The 13,893-nt window shown below is 37.2% G+C and overlaps 1 protein-coding gene across 8 annotated transcripts in view; it reads right to left on the minus strand.

Annotated features, from left to right (window-relative positions):
- The window catches only part of Atrx (ATRX chromatin remodeler), a 188,969-nt gene that overhangs the window by 16,775 nt on the left and 158,301 nt on the right, over window positions 1-13,893 (minus strand). For all 8 annotated transcript variants that reach the window (XM_052734627.1, XM_052734580.1, XM_052734576.1 and 5 more), the window contains one exon: window positions 13,018-13,212. In XM_052734627.1, the coding sequence (XP_052590587.1) occupies window positions 13,018-13,212 (195 nt within the window). The remainder of the gene's footprint in view (window positions 1-13,017; window positions 13,213-13,893) is intronic.

Here is a 13,893-nt window from a genome sequence, read left to right on the forward strand (position 1 = left end):
ACACACACACACACACACACATTTTAAATCTTTACAAATCAGCCTGGTGGTGGTGGTGGTGGTGGTGGTGGTGGCGGCGGCGGTGGCGGCGGCGGCGGCAGCAGCACACACCTTTAATCCCAGCACTTGGGAGGCAGAGGCAGGTGGATCTCTGTGAGTTTGAGGCCAGCCTGGTCTACAGAGCAAGTTACAGGACAGGCTCCAAAGCTACACAGAGAAACCTTGTCTCGAAAAAACAACAACAAAAAATCCTTACAAATCAAACACCACAATGCCTGTGATGCAAAAATTTTCACTAAAATAGGTGAGATCAATTTAGCAAAAATACTAACAATTGACAAAACTACATGATTGCTTTGTGGATATTATATTTTTTCTGGCTTGAAAATTTCCATAAGCCAGGTGCTTTCATGCACGTCTTTAACCTAGCACTTGGAAGGCTGGGATAGGCAGGTCTCTGTGGGCTAAAGGCCAGCCTTGTCTACATAGCAAGTTCCCGTTCTATACTTTCTTTGCAGTAAGAAAGCTAAAACACCAGACTGTCAAACAGAATATTGGGAAAGCTTGATCTCTAAAAGAGTGGGTCAGTACACTTAGTCCGTTGGATGTATTTCAGCATATCAAAATAGTATAGTGTTCTGAATCTGAGATGAGAACCCAAGTCAGCCCACTGTAGAATTTTTTAAGATGAACAGAACGTACATCTGTATAGCAGCACTATCCTAAGAACTTCACATGGAACACCCAATGTTCATATCTCTATAAAGCATGTACTATTACACCCACGTTATAGCCCATGGTACAGAAATGAATCAGCATGGGCCTTGAACTTGTGATCATCCTGCCTCAGCCTCTCAAGCAGTTGGGATCACAAGCATGCATCACTAGGCTTAGCAAGTAGTAAATATTTGTAGTGGATCAAACACTCCATAAGGAAACAATTTCCGAAGTCCAACTTAATCCTTCCCCAATGGAATCTTGCAAAACACCCTTGGCCAGCAAGGATACATTATATATGATGTAATTCCCAATGGCAATAATTTCTAAGGCAGTGTAGCTTGCCAAAGTTTGGGAATATGTTATCTGGAGGTATCATTGGCACCGTGGTCTCTATAACATAAAGACGTGGTGGACTTGGCATCTTACTAGGGAGAAAGAAAAGGGAAAAAAGACACAAAGCACACTATAAAGCACTAATAGCAAGTATATTTTGTGTGGCTTGTAGGATACCAGTACTCTTTTACTTTAAAATATTACTACAGAGGTAATTGAAAACTGAGATTCTCTATTAAGTAAGATATTATAAACCAAAACACAAATACTACAGAAGCATCAGGTGGCTAAAAGATAACTCTTCTCCTATATTATCTAAAAAAGTGGAAAGAAAATCATTAGCTATTAAAAAGGGTATTTGGCAACTGCATGCTAGCTTCATTGGATGAAATTATCAGTATTCAATAATTAATGTTATGCCAACTGATACAATTCATCTCTAAGGAAACTCAAGCCTCCAATACATGTTTGTTCTACAGTGTAGCTAAGATTATTTCCTTAGGCCCCTAAATGTTTTCATTCATGGCAAGCTTTGATCTTATAAGGATAAAGACCTTATGTGGTGCTTTTTTTCAAGAATTCAAGTCTAGCCAAGAGGTGGTAGCACATGCTTTTAATCCCAGCACTCAGGAGGCAGAGGCAGGCAGATCTCTGTGAGTTCAAGGCCAGTCTGGTCTACAGAGTGAGTTTCAGGACAGGCTACAAAGCCACAGAGAAATTCTGTCTCGAAAAAGCAAAAAAAAAAAAAAAAAAAAAAAAAAAAAGCCTATATTGCTTTCAGAGAAATAAACTTAGCAAAATGGCAACATCATAACTATGGAATGAAATCTAGGAGAGAACATTGGTGCAGCTACCACATGTGAGTGTGTGTGTGTATGTGTGTGTGTGTGTGCGCGCCTGTGTCTGTGTCTGTGATATCTGTCATTTCCTCAAACATAGTAAGGTTCACAAAGCTTATGTGGCTTGCTGAAGACTATTCCGTAAGAGTCAGGTGTGACCATTCATTTCTGCCATCTTAGCAGTACGGAAGCTAAGATAGGAGGAATGCTATGGATTTAGGTAAGTTCCATGCCAGCCTCAAGTGCAGAGTGAGACTCTATGTCTCAAAACAAACACAGGGGCTAGTGAGACGGCTCAGTCAGTAAGGGACCTGCCATTCAATTCACCTGGAGACCCCACATAATGAAAGGAGAGAACCGACTCCTGTAAGATGTCCACATGCTTACTATTATACTGTGGTATCATGCCAGCCCCCACCAATAAATACATTTTAGAAGATTTACCTCCAAAAGGGTGTTTAACAGATGACCTGGAATAAAGACAAGACCCAAAACAGTTGTTCCTTCTCCCTGGCATCAATTATCGCAACAAACACCAAATAAGAGACTTTAATAACCTACAAAGTAATGGTAGAACTAAAGTAATTCCTCTTAAGCTTGTTGTATTTTCTGTTATTTTATTCTTACTCAGATAAATAATAAGTGTTTTTGTACCAGTTAACGTGTATGTGTGAATAATACAAGACTTTGTTTTATTAAACAAAAAAGGCTAAACTTGTAATAAAAGAGAGCTGGAGAGAGATGGCTCAGAGGTTAAGAGCACTGGCTGCTCTTCCAGATCCAGAAGTCCTGAGTTTAATTCCTAGCAACCACATGGTAGCTCTCAACCATCTATAATGAGATCTAGTACCCTCTTCTGGTTTGCAGACATACATGCAGTCAAAACACTATACATCATTAAATAAATCTTTAAAAAAAGAGTAATAAAAGAGGCAGAGAAGCTAACAACAATGGAATTAAACTTTCTATTTCAATTAGAAACTTGGCTTCTTAGAAACCAGCAAAAACTGGGCTCATGTACCACCATGTGGTTCTTATGTTTCAAAAGTAAATGTATGCATGCTCAGAGGAAGTTCCTGAAATAAGCTGATTAGTTATTCCATGCTTCGCATCAATTTATTTTAATGGAGAATATTCTACTCTAACGTTAAGAATGACAAAGGCAAAACCTTATATTATCATGTGCTGGCTAATAAAACTGTACAATAACATCTCTGTTCAGTAAACTATGTTCTGAGGTATTAAAGCCTGAATAAAGGACTAAAGACTAGGAGAGAAAATTGTACACAAGATCAGGGTGGAGAAAGCCAACCTAAAGCCTCACTTAGGGTACTTTAGCTAAAATCCCCATTTTGTCTTCCCTATAATTACCAACATGCAGTCCACATTTAAAGAGACATAAGTGGTACAGTGCTGAAAAAGAAAAGTGCAGAAATGCTTCTATGCCAGTTCTACTGGCTTTTGTTTTCTTAATAAAGGGTACGGAACTTAGGCTGTGTACACTGTACTTAAGAGGAACAAAACACCTACTTAGGCGTACTATGAAATGTGGCCCTGGCTAAGATTTTATCACTGAAATCAATGCAATCTATAAGTTTATTGCCAGAAAAAGCATTTTCCCTAAGAAAATTTACATAAATATTAAATATTTAACCAATTCTATTATCACAAAGAGTCTGTTTTGGCCAATTTGTAAGTTTGGTGAAGGCTTACAATGACTGAAGAACATTATAATATAAAGGATGGACTCCAGCTAGTATCCCCGTTGTTATTTTGTCAACTTGACTCAAGCTGAAGTTATCTAGGACAAGAAACCTTAATAGAGAAAATGCCTCTATTAGACTGCCTGCAGACAAGTCTGTAGGGCATTTTCTTGATTGATGATTGATATGGGAGGGACCAGCCCACTGTGGGTAGTATCATTCCTTGGCAAGTGGTCCAGGGGTGTGTAAGAAAGAAAACTGAGTAGATCAGGGGGAGCAAGCTAGTAAACAGGACTTCTCCATGGTCTGTTTCAGTTTCTGCCTTGACTTCCCCTGATGATGTACTACTACACCTGTAATCCAAATAAATCCTATTCCCCCTCAAGTTGCTTCTGATCTTGGTGTTTATCAATGTAACAGAAACCCTAACTAAGAGAACTGGGTATTAGAATTCATACCTGTAACCCCAGTCTTTAGGATGCTGAAGCAGGAGGACTGCTAGGTGTTCAAGGACAGCTTAAGCTACATAGTGCATTCAAGGTGAGTCTAAGCTATACAGCAAGACCCTATATCAGAAAACCAAAAGAAGCCAGGTGGTGGTGGCGCACGCCTTTAATCCCAGCACTCGGGAGGCAGAAGCAAGAGGATCTCTGTGAGTGTGAGGCCAGGCTGGTCTACAGAGGAAAGGCACAAAGCTACACAGAGAAACCCTGTCTTGAAAAACCAAAAAACAAACAAGCAAAAAAACCAAAAAGAACCAAAAGGAGATGAATATACAGATTTAGGAGATATGATTCAGAAGACCCTAAAATTAACTCACTAGAAAACAATATTATCTATCATTGGCAACAACAATTAAGAATCTCGTGTATAGATTTAAGGATAAGTACCGTGATATGGTGGTGAATGAAGCTGACTAACAAACACGGCAGATTCAAGAAGGAACTGAAGGCACAATACAAAGGGCTGCTGTGAGGCTTAGCAGTAAAGCATGTGGGGAGCATGCGCAGAGCCCTGAGTTCACCTCAGCAGCACAAAAAGACCCAAACAAAACCAGATACAAGGTAAAACTAATCAATTCTCTTCCTTTCCAAAATCTACCTTGAGTGACTAACAGAGTGAGACTAAGCACTCGAGCAACTGTAACCACACTTTTCCATGACAGTAGATCATTAAGGAATGATGCAAGTTCGGTGCCATGCTGCCAGAAAGTTGTTTGAAAAGACCACATCAAAGTGCCCAGTGTTACATTTCTCAGCTTAGAAGAGAACAATGGAAGAATGTAGTTCTTGCCTTTAAAGAGCCATAAAAATAAGAAACTAAACTACAGTCAAGTGATTAATAAATAAATCTAAGATATCAAATCTAATTAGAAAGTTGAGAAGTACAATTAAACAATAACAGAAATACAAGAACAAGAATTATGCAATAAAAAGGATGTGATAAGGCAGAAAGACACATAATCACATCAGTTAAATCAAAACTAAGTACTTTTAAGAAAAAATAACATAAAAAGGCATGCTACTTAATAACTATTTAGATAATACTTGTTGAGGAAAGGAATGAAGATTTATCATTTTTTCTACTCTCTTCTTTCAAAATAAATGAATAAATTTCTAAAAAAATGAACAAAGAAGATACATCATTTTTAGCAGTCTTAAGAATTCATAATAATAAAAAACACAAAAATGAAAACCAAAACAAAGAAGGGGGAAAATGTGAAAACAAAACAAAAGAGAGAAAGAACATAAAGCTGGGTGGGTAGGGAGGTGGGGAGGAGCTGGGAGTTGGGGGAGGGAAGAAAACATGATCAAAATATATTGTATGGAAGCCAGGCAGTGGTGGCGCATGGTGGGCCTTTAATCCCAGCACTCAAGAGGCAGAGGCAGGCAGATCTCTGTGAGTTCAAGGCCAGCCTAGTCTACAAAGTGAGTTCCAGGACAGCCAAGGCTACACAGAGAAACCCTATTTCAAAAAACCAATATATATTGTATGAAATTATTATGTAAAAATTAAATTGAGCCGGGCGGTGGTGGCGCACGCCTTTAATCCCAGCACTTGGGAGGCAGAGCCAGGCGGATCTCTGTGAGTTCGAGGCCAGCCTGGACTACCAAGTGAGTCCCAGGAAAGGCGCAAAGCTACACAGAGAAACCCTGTCTCGAAAAACCAAAAAAAAAAAAAAAATTAAATTGAAAATTACAAATAAAAAATTATAGATAAAAGGGACTATGGCTATAATTTTACTGTAATAATAGGAGGTAGCTTTGATATATCTTTAATAAAAGACATTAAAATGACAAAAAATATTTCACTGCAAATGTCAAAATAAATACTATCAAAGTACTGGCATGATGAAACGAACTTATAAACACAAGCCTCAGGAACAAATATAACATTCATTGAGTAACTACACTGTACCCACCCCGCTGTCATCGCCTTGCTTTAGACCATTACCTCATCTACATCATCTCAATAGTATCCTAACAAGTTCCTTAACATCCATTTTATTCTCCAGCGCATCTTCAACACTCATATGCAAAATTATTTTTCTAAGGTGAAAAATGTTTCTGTTTAAAATTTAATAGATCCTACAGCCATAATATGATTCCTAATCTAATAATCTCATCGTAACCCGATCCACCTTGGAGTATTTTTTTCTTCTCTTCCCAAACCTACTTCTATACTGACACTGTAACCTTATAGCATGATGATTTTATTTCTTCAGGTTCCGTCACTTTCGACCATTTTATGCTTATTTCTTTTTCCTGTTCTCCCTGTGGTCTCAACAATGCCATAGCCACTCACTTCTATTTTCAACATTTCTTCAAGCAAGTCCTCACCGTAACTTTCCCAAAGAACTGGGTAATCCTTTTATATGCCTACATAGATTTCTAATATATATAACCCAGAACATTTATTCTGTTCACTTAAGGCAAGATAGAAAGACTTATTAAGTTTATACTGAAGCCTAATACATAAAAGTGTATCAAAGCAAAGGGGCTCTACTTGAAAGGGGATAGGTGCTGGAGTCCCTGCTGTTTTGGTCTACCTGATCTCATTTAGTCACACAGTGCCAGCCCTAAATCATCTCTATGCAATAGCAGACACAATTATGAAAGCAAGTTTCAAGTTTTAGCTACAACCTTATCGGCCACACAAACTCTCTAAGCCCCAGTTTTGTGAGATAATTAGTATGCATGAAATAAACATTTGTGAACCTTAAAGATCTGCATACATCTGAAGAATTTGAATTTCACAAGCCATAAGCTAAATGACTACATTATAGAATCTTAGTTTTAGCACATGAAATTATTGACTGTGAAAGCACTCTAAATTCTAAAGTCTTCATTTGTTAAAATAAAGCATCCTAAATCAGGTGTGGTGGCATACACCTTTAAACTCAGGAGGCTTAGGCAGACACATCGCTGAGTTCGAGGCCAGCCTGGCCTACATAACTAGTTTAAGACAGCCAAGGCTACACAAGGAAACCTTGTGTCAAAACAAAACAAAACAAAAGCATCCTAAAAAATGCCACTGAATTTTCAGAATCACGGGTCCTTTGCCATGTTTCCTGTACTTGGTAAGATTGCAATTTTTAGGGGGAAGAGACAACAATAAAGTACAATATTTAGAGTATAAACTCTCAGACTTACAGGGTAGGTCAGTAGTACAGAGCTTGCCTAGCATGCATAAGGTCATAGAGTTCAATCCCCAGCACAGAAAGAGAGAAAAACAGCTGTGCTGGTACTCAGCAGGCCAGATCTGAAGGCCAGCTTCAACACAAACTAGATGCATGATATACCTGGGTAAGTGGCATAATCTCACTGAGCCTTCGTTTGTCATTCCTATTTTTTTTTCTTTTCTATTTCTGGGTTCTGAACCTAGAACCTTGTGTATGTTAGGCGAGAACTATACCTCTGATCTATAGCTCTTCATTTTGCTTTCTCTTATTCGGAGACAAGGATCACTAAGTGGACTGTCCTGCACTAAGGTGGAATTGCAGCCTGTACCACCAGGCCTGGATTCCTCATCTTCAAAGTGAAAACAACACTACAGCTTTTCAGTTGCTGGGAGACACTCAGAACAAACTGTTTAGAGAATAAAACCCTTTGAGAAATCAATGCTTATTTTTCTTTACTGAAGAACTTTGAGAGGTTTGAAATATCTGTTTTAATATACCCATCAATATTCCCTTTCCTTTTCTGCTTTATGGCTAAGGGTTAAAGAACAAAATAGCTTAAGTCTCTAAGTGAACAGGCCTAACTCTGACTATTCTGACTATTGAGTACATATGGTTTGATTCTGGACGGCCCACAGCAATTAGATAGCATTTTTTTTCCACCAGATTTTTTTTCATTTTCATTACATTTATTAATTGTACAAAATAATGGATTTCATGATGACATTTCATACATGTATATATAATTTGATTATCTTCAACCCTCTATTATCGTACCATGCCACTACCACCCATTTCTTCTTCTACACTTCCAAGTTCCCCTTCTACTTTCCTGTTTTTTTTATTTTTCCTACTCTACCTTTAATTATTATTGCTACATATATGCATAAATATAAATTTTATATATTGTAAGAAAAACGACCCACTGAGTCAATGTAGGGTTTCTCAGATGTACATGTTTTAGGTCTGACTATCTGGTGCTGGATAACCAATGAGAGGGTTTATCCCTGGGAAGACTTATTCTCCTTCTCTCTGTAGTCACTAACGCCTAGAGCTCTTCATCTAGAGGTGGGCCTTGTAACTAAGGCTCAGGGAACATTGTGGGTAGAAAGACCAGGATGTTTGCTGAGAGACTGTGTCTTCCATGTAGGACAGGGAAGCTGTGCCCACAAAGTCAGTATGGCAGCTTAAACAAGACCTAAACAATGACAACACTAGTTGGAAACCTTTTAAGCACAGATGAAGTCTTGTTCTTCTCAGCAGAGCCTAACAGTATACCTCTAAAGCCAGCAAATCAGGTTCACCCAGTCAAACGAATTTCCTGTAACTGGAAGTTCAACATATAATAAACAAAATGTCCTCTTTCAGTTTCTCTACTTTGGTTTTTGATATGGTATATAACCCAAGCTGGCCTCAAACTTAGGATCCTCCTGCCTCAGCCTCCCCTGTAAATGATATTACAAGGTGTGTGCTTATACCACACCTGGACATATAACTCTCTACCCTTTATGTTACAGGGTCTCATATAGATCAGGTTAGTCACAAATTTGCTATGTAGCACACATTAACCTTGCACTCCTGATCCTCCTGCCTCTTTCTCTCAAATGATGGGATTAAAAGTGTGCATGCTTAGCAATTCACTGGTTTCTATCAGGAATGTTTATTTACTATTAGAAGTACTCATGAGCTATTTCTTATATGAGTTGAAATCTAGCATTAAATATAATTTTATAAAAGATGCTAAGTAGATAAAACTAGATATAAAATATTCTCAAATTGAAAAGGGGAACTTTATTGTTTTACTTCTTTATTTAGGTTTTGCAAGACAGGGTTTCTCTGTCTAACAGTCCTGGCTGTCCTGGAACTCACTTTGTGGACCACACTGGCCTTGAACTCAGAGAGATCTGCCTGCCTCTGCCTCCTAAGTGCTGGGATTAAAGGCATGCACTACCACCACCTGGCTATTTTTAAAACTACAAACATAAGTACAAATTCTTAAATGAACTTCTTAGATAAAAGTAATACAAAAGGTGTTGGAAACAAAACAAACACTATTTAGTATTTTTTAAAAAAGTATAGTACAAACATGAAAATATTTTCAAAATCTATCTGGTTGAACCAAAAAAAAACCTGTAAAAGAATATGTATAATATGATTACACTATGCTTTTGTGCTATTAAATGTAGAGAAGCAACTTAATTACTGCATAGAAAATATTCAGTCTATTCAAGAATATACAATCATGTGTGGCGGTACACACTTGTGATTCAGCACTCAGGAGGTAAAGGCAGAAAGACAGTTTGAGGCTATCCTGAGTCACATAGGAAGACCTTGCTTCAGAAATCCTAGGCGGTTTGGGGGTGTAACTAAGTGGTACAGTGATTGCCTACCATGTATAAAGACCTGGGTAGCCAACACACACATACACACACACAGTGAAAAGGCCTAGGATCTCCAGCACTACAAATAAAACTCACACTCTGTAACATAATGAAGACAAATCATTTTTAATACAGTGTTTCCTAACATGAAAAATAAAATGATACCTTTTATTTAAGTTTGTTAAAAGTAATGGAAAAAATGGTTATTTTAAACACTCAAGTGCCCTGAAACTACTGTCCAAGAAATCTGAAGTTGTCACAAAAACAAGCTCTTTCCAGATAGACATGGTAGCTTAAGCATTAATCACTGGACTTTGGATGTAGAGACAAGATGATCAGGACTTCAAAGTTATCTTTGGCTATATAGTAAGTTCAAGGCCAGAAAGGGTTATATAACAACAAAACAAAGTTGGGCAGTGGTAGCACACACCTTTAATCCCAGGGAGGCAGAGGCAGGCATATCCCTGTGAGGTCTACAGAGTGAGTTCCAGGACAGCCAGGGCTGTTACACAGAAAAACCCTGTCTAAAAAAAACCAACGACAAAACCAAAAATTTTATGTGTGTGTGTGTGTGTGTGTGTGTGTGTGTGTGTGTGTGTGTGTGTGTGTAAAACAAGGGAGTCAGTAAAACAAAGGCAGGCAGCAAAGAACAGAACTCAGAATCGGCTTCTTCTAAGAAATGGCATGCTGTACTTATGCACAAAAGATCACAGCCCCGCTTACATCAATAGCTACCATAGTGCAGAACATGTAATTAAATGATGGCACAGGCAGAATTCGGATCCACGCTTTATGATACCCATTATGTCCAAATATATTACTTTACAAGGCAAGGGAGGAAAAGAAGTTCTTTCCAAAATGCTGTGTCAGTAAACTTTAAATTCAGGTTTTACTCATTAGAAAACTAACATACTTGCTTACATATACATACAACATTAAAAAAGATTTAAATCCCTGTAATCACAGTATTCAGGAGGCTGAGGCAGGAGTATAGGAAGAATGAAGACAACAATGAGATCCTGTCTCCAAAACAACAAATATAAAATTTGATGATAGGTGTGTGTGTGTGTGTGTGTGTGTGTGTGTGTGTGTGTGTGTATGTAATTTCTCCAAAATGTTATGTTAGCATTAGAGACTTGCTTATAAAAAAGAAATTTCTTTCTAACCCCATTTGCTTTAACTGAATGTGCACAACCATATGAAGAACTAATAAATGTTTTTACAAGTGACAGAAGTTACTCGGATGTAGTAATATGGTACCCAGATATCTGTTTTCCTAATTCTCTTAATCAAGACAATAGGAAAAGGCACACATACAGCCTTTTAGAGAATTAGAATAGGATTAACTTATAAAATATTTATCTATATTAGAAAACACCCACAGGTTTTTTCTTATGAGCAACATTTTAAGCGTGAATGTTTCTCTTACGTTTTCTAAAGGGAAAAAATAAAATTAATAACAATAATCTCCATTTTATGTAGAAATACCTTTACTTGCTATATTAGTACTAAGTAATATTTCCTTATCCAAGAACAATGTGCCAGAAAATACATGTAGATAAAGCCATGGTTTTACCACTTACCAGTTCTGATCCAATTTCCCATAAAACAAGAGGTCAATCATAACATGATCTCTTGGGGCCCTTTCCCAGTGAGATATTATTTTATTTTATTTACTTACTCATTTTGAAGAAAGGAAAAGACAGGGTGGTCTAGAACTCACTAAGTAGATCTTGGGCTCAAACACTCTATCCTCCTACCTCTGCCTCCCTAGTGTTAGGATTCCAGATATGTACCAACATGCCTAGCTTGCTGATATTTTTTAAAATAGATGGATAAAAGCTCATTTCCTGTCTTTATAGGCATGTGATAGGGCATAGATAGTATACATGTATAGTGAAGAAATGTGAATTATAATGCTGATTCAATACATTACTGACCAACTGAAAAAATTTCTTTTACTAACCAACTGACATAATATGTGAACACTTAAAAACTTTTAAGTACTATACAGACTAAGTCAAAATTCTTAGCAATTTATATCTACAACTCCATAATTTTTTTTGGCTAACAAAAAGCTGGTCATAGCTAATGTATTTAACTCAGGGAGTTTGCAGACATGGACAGTTACCCATGAAAGAAAGTTATCACTAGAATCAATGTCATAACTTCTAAAAGCTTTATCCCACTCTATTATTATCTTTTGGTGATGAGATCATTTAAGATCTACCCCGTCAGCAAAGGTTTAACATAATACTCAGTATTTTAACAGTAGCTACTATGATGTGTAATACATCTGAAGAACTAATTTATCTTGCCTAGCTGAAGCTTCGTGTCCTTTGACCAAGACCTCCCTATTTCACCCATCCCCCAGACTCTAGCAACCACCACTTACTTCTCTTTGAGCCTATGTAACGGAATATTTTAGAATCCTCATATAAGGGGGATCATCTTATGTCTGGCTTATTTTACTTTGCATAATGCCTTTTATACTATTGTAAATAGAGTTCCCTGTTACTGTTTTTCAAGGTTGGATAATACTTGATAGCAGATTTTTACCCATTCATCTGCTGATAAAACATTTAGATTCCTTTCATGTCTTAGCTACTGTGACTAATCCTGCAATAATCACAAACATGGGATCTCAGATAGCTCAATATCCAAACTTGAATTCATATATATACATACATATACATATATATATGGAATATATGGGAGTTGTTTTTTTAAAGATCCTCCATACTGTTGAGTTGTGGCTGCACTAATTTACACTATTTCTCAAAGTGCACAGGGTTCCCTTTATCCACATCCTCACCAATATTGACTACTTTTAATTCCTTTGATTAATGGCCACCCTAACAGGTATGACGTAGTATCTCATTATACTTTTGATTTACTGCTCCCTAATGACTAATAATGATGGGAGATTTTTCATACACCTATTTGCTGATTCTAATTGCTTCATGACAGGAAAGAAGGGTAAAGAACAGACAGCTAACTTACTAGTACAATTAGTCAAATATACAGGCCCTCATTTTGAAGCTTAGGAAAATACAGTCCTAATGATTTCCATTCAGGTTTCTGTGCAGGTTTCTTTCTAGGCGGGGGAAATGTTATTTGGCATAAAGCATGCTTTTTAAAAATACTATCTTCTTTGGGGTGTTATATGGAGAAGCAATCAAGCATCCTTTCATTTATAACCATATAGATTCAAGCTTATTAAGTATGAATTTAGACTCTGAACATCTGTGAAGTACACACAGCCTTAATCAGAACTCTCACTTTCACTGTAGTAGTATCATTTCCTTGGTCCCTGTTGACATGTGCTTTGTTAGTTAACCGAATAATCTGAATACACATACCTTTGGCAGCATGGGAGTATCCCTTTTCTTCTTCTTTTCGGAATTAGGGTCATCTAGTAAGTCTGGCTCAAAAGTATAAAGTTCAGTAAGCTCATTCATGGTAAAATGACGTTCAACCTGTTGTTGATCAACAACTCGGAAAGATAGTGACTGCTTTGTTACCTGTCGATCATAAATCTTATCTTCCATGGTTCCCTTTGTTAAGGAAAAAAAAAGGAACAATACACAGATAAGGAAAATTTGGTCAACATGAAACTTACGGATACATCTAGTTTCTGGTTAATATGAAATGCTAAAATTTCAAGGTCATATGTTGCTACAAAGAATCACTAACAGTGTTGCTCCATTCTACTCAAGAAAACTTACCATCTTAATTTGTTATCAAATTAAGAAAATTAGACTATGAAGACTTATTCTAAATTATCTGAGCAAACTGGATCTGTGTGCCACCTTGAGATAGTTCTATGCTTGGTGAAAGTCAAAGAGCAAGCAGATATCAGGATGAACAGAAATAAAAGGCACATGAAATCAGAATGGAAGAAAGAATTTTAGTGTAATATATAATAAGCTAACAATAGCCAAAACTCTCTTTAGTTCAAACGTAGCTTTAATTCAGTATAAGCTAGTATGTTGACATATACTATTCATTACTTATGAACTAAAATATAAAGAAGCTGTATATTTTAAGTAAGAGGAAAGAATTTACACTCGCAAGCCACACTAAGGAAGATCAAGTAAAGATCTGCACCCCAGGCTGTAATTGAGAAAAGCCCAGATTTAGGTGCAGGTGGACAGTATATGTCCCACCTACATGTGCCAGTTAAAAGGGCATCTTGACCCTACAAATATAAATGACCTTGAAATGCACCTATTTCT

The sequence above is a fragment of the Peromyscus californicus genome, unplaced genomic scaffold (assembly GCF_007827085.1).
Source record: "Peromyscus californicus insignis strain IS unplaced genomic scaffold, ASM782708v3 Scaffold_10__1_contigs__length_136768540, whole genome shotgun sequence".
NCBI lineage: Eukaryota > Metazoa > Chordata > Mammalia > Rodentia > Cricetidae > Peromyscus > Peromyscus californicus.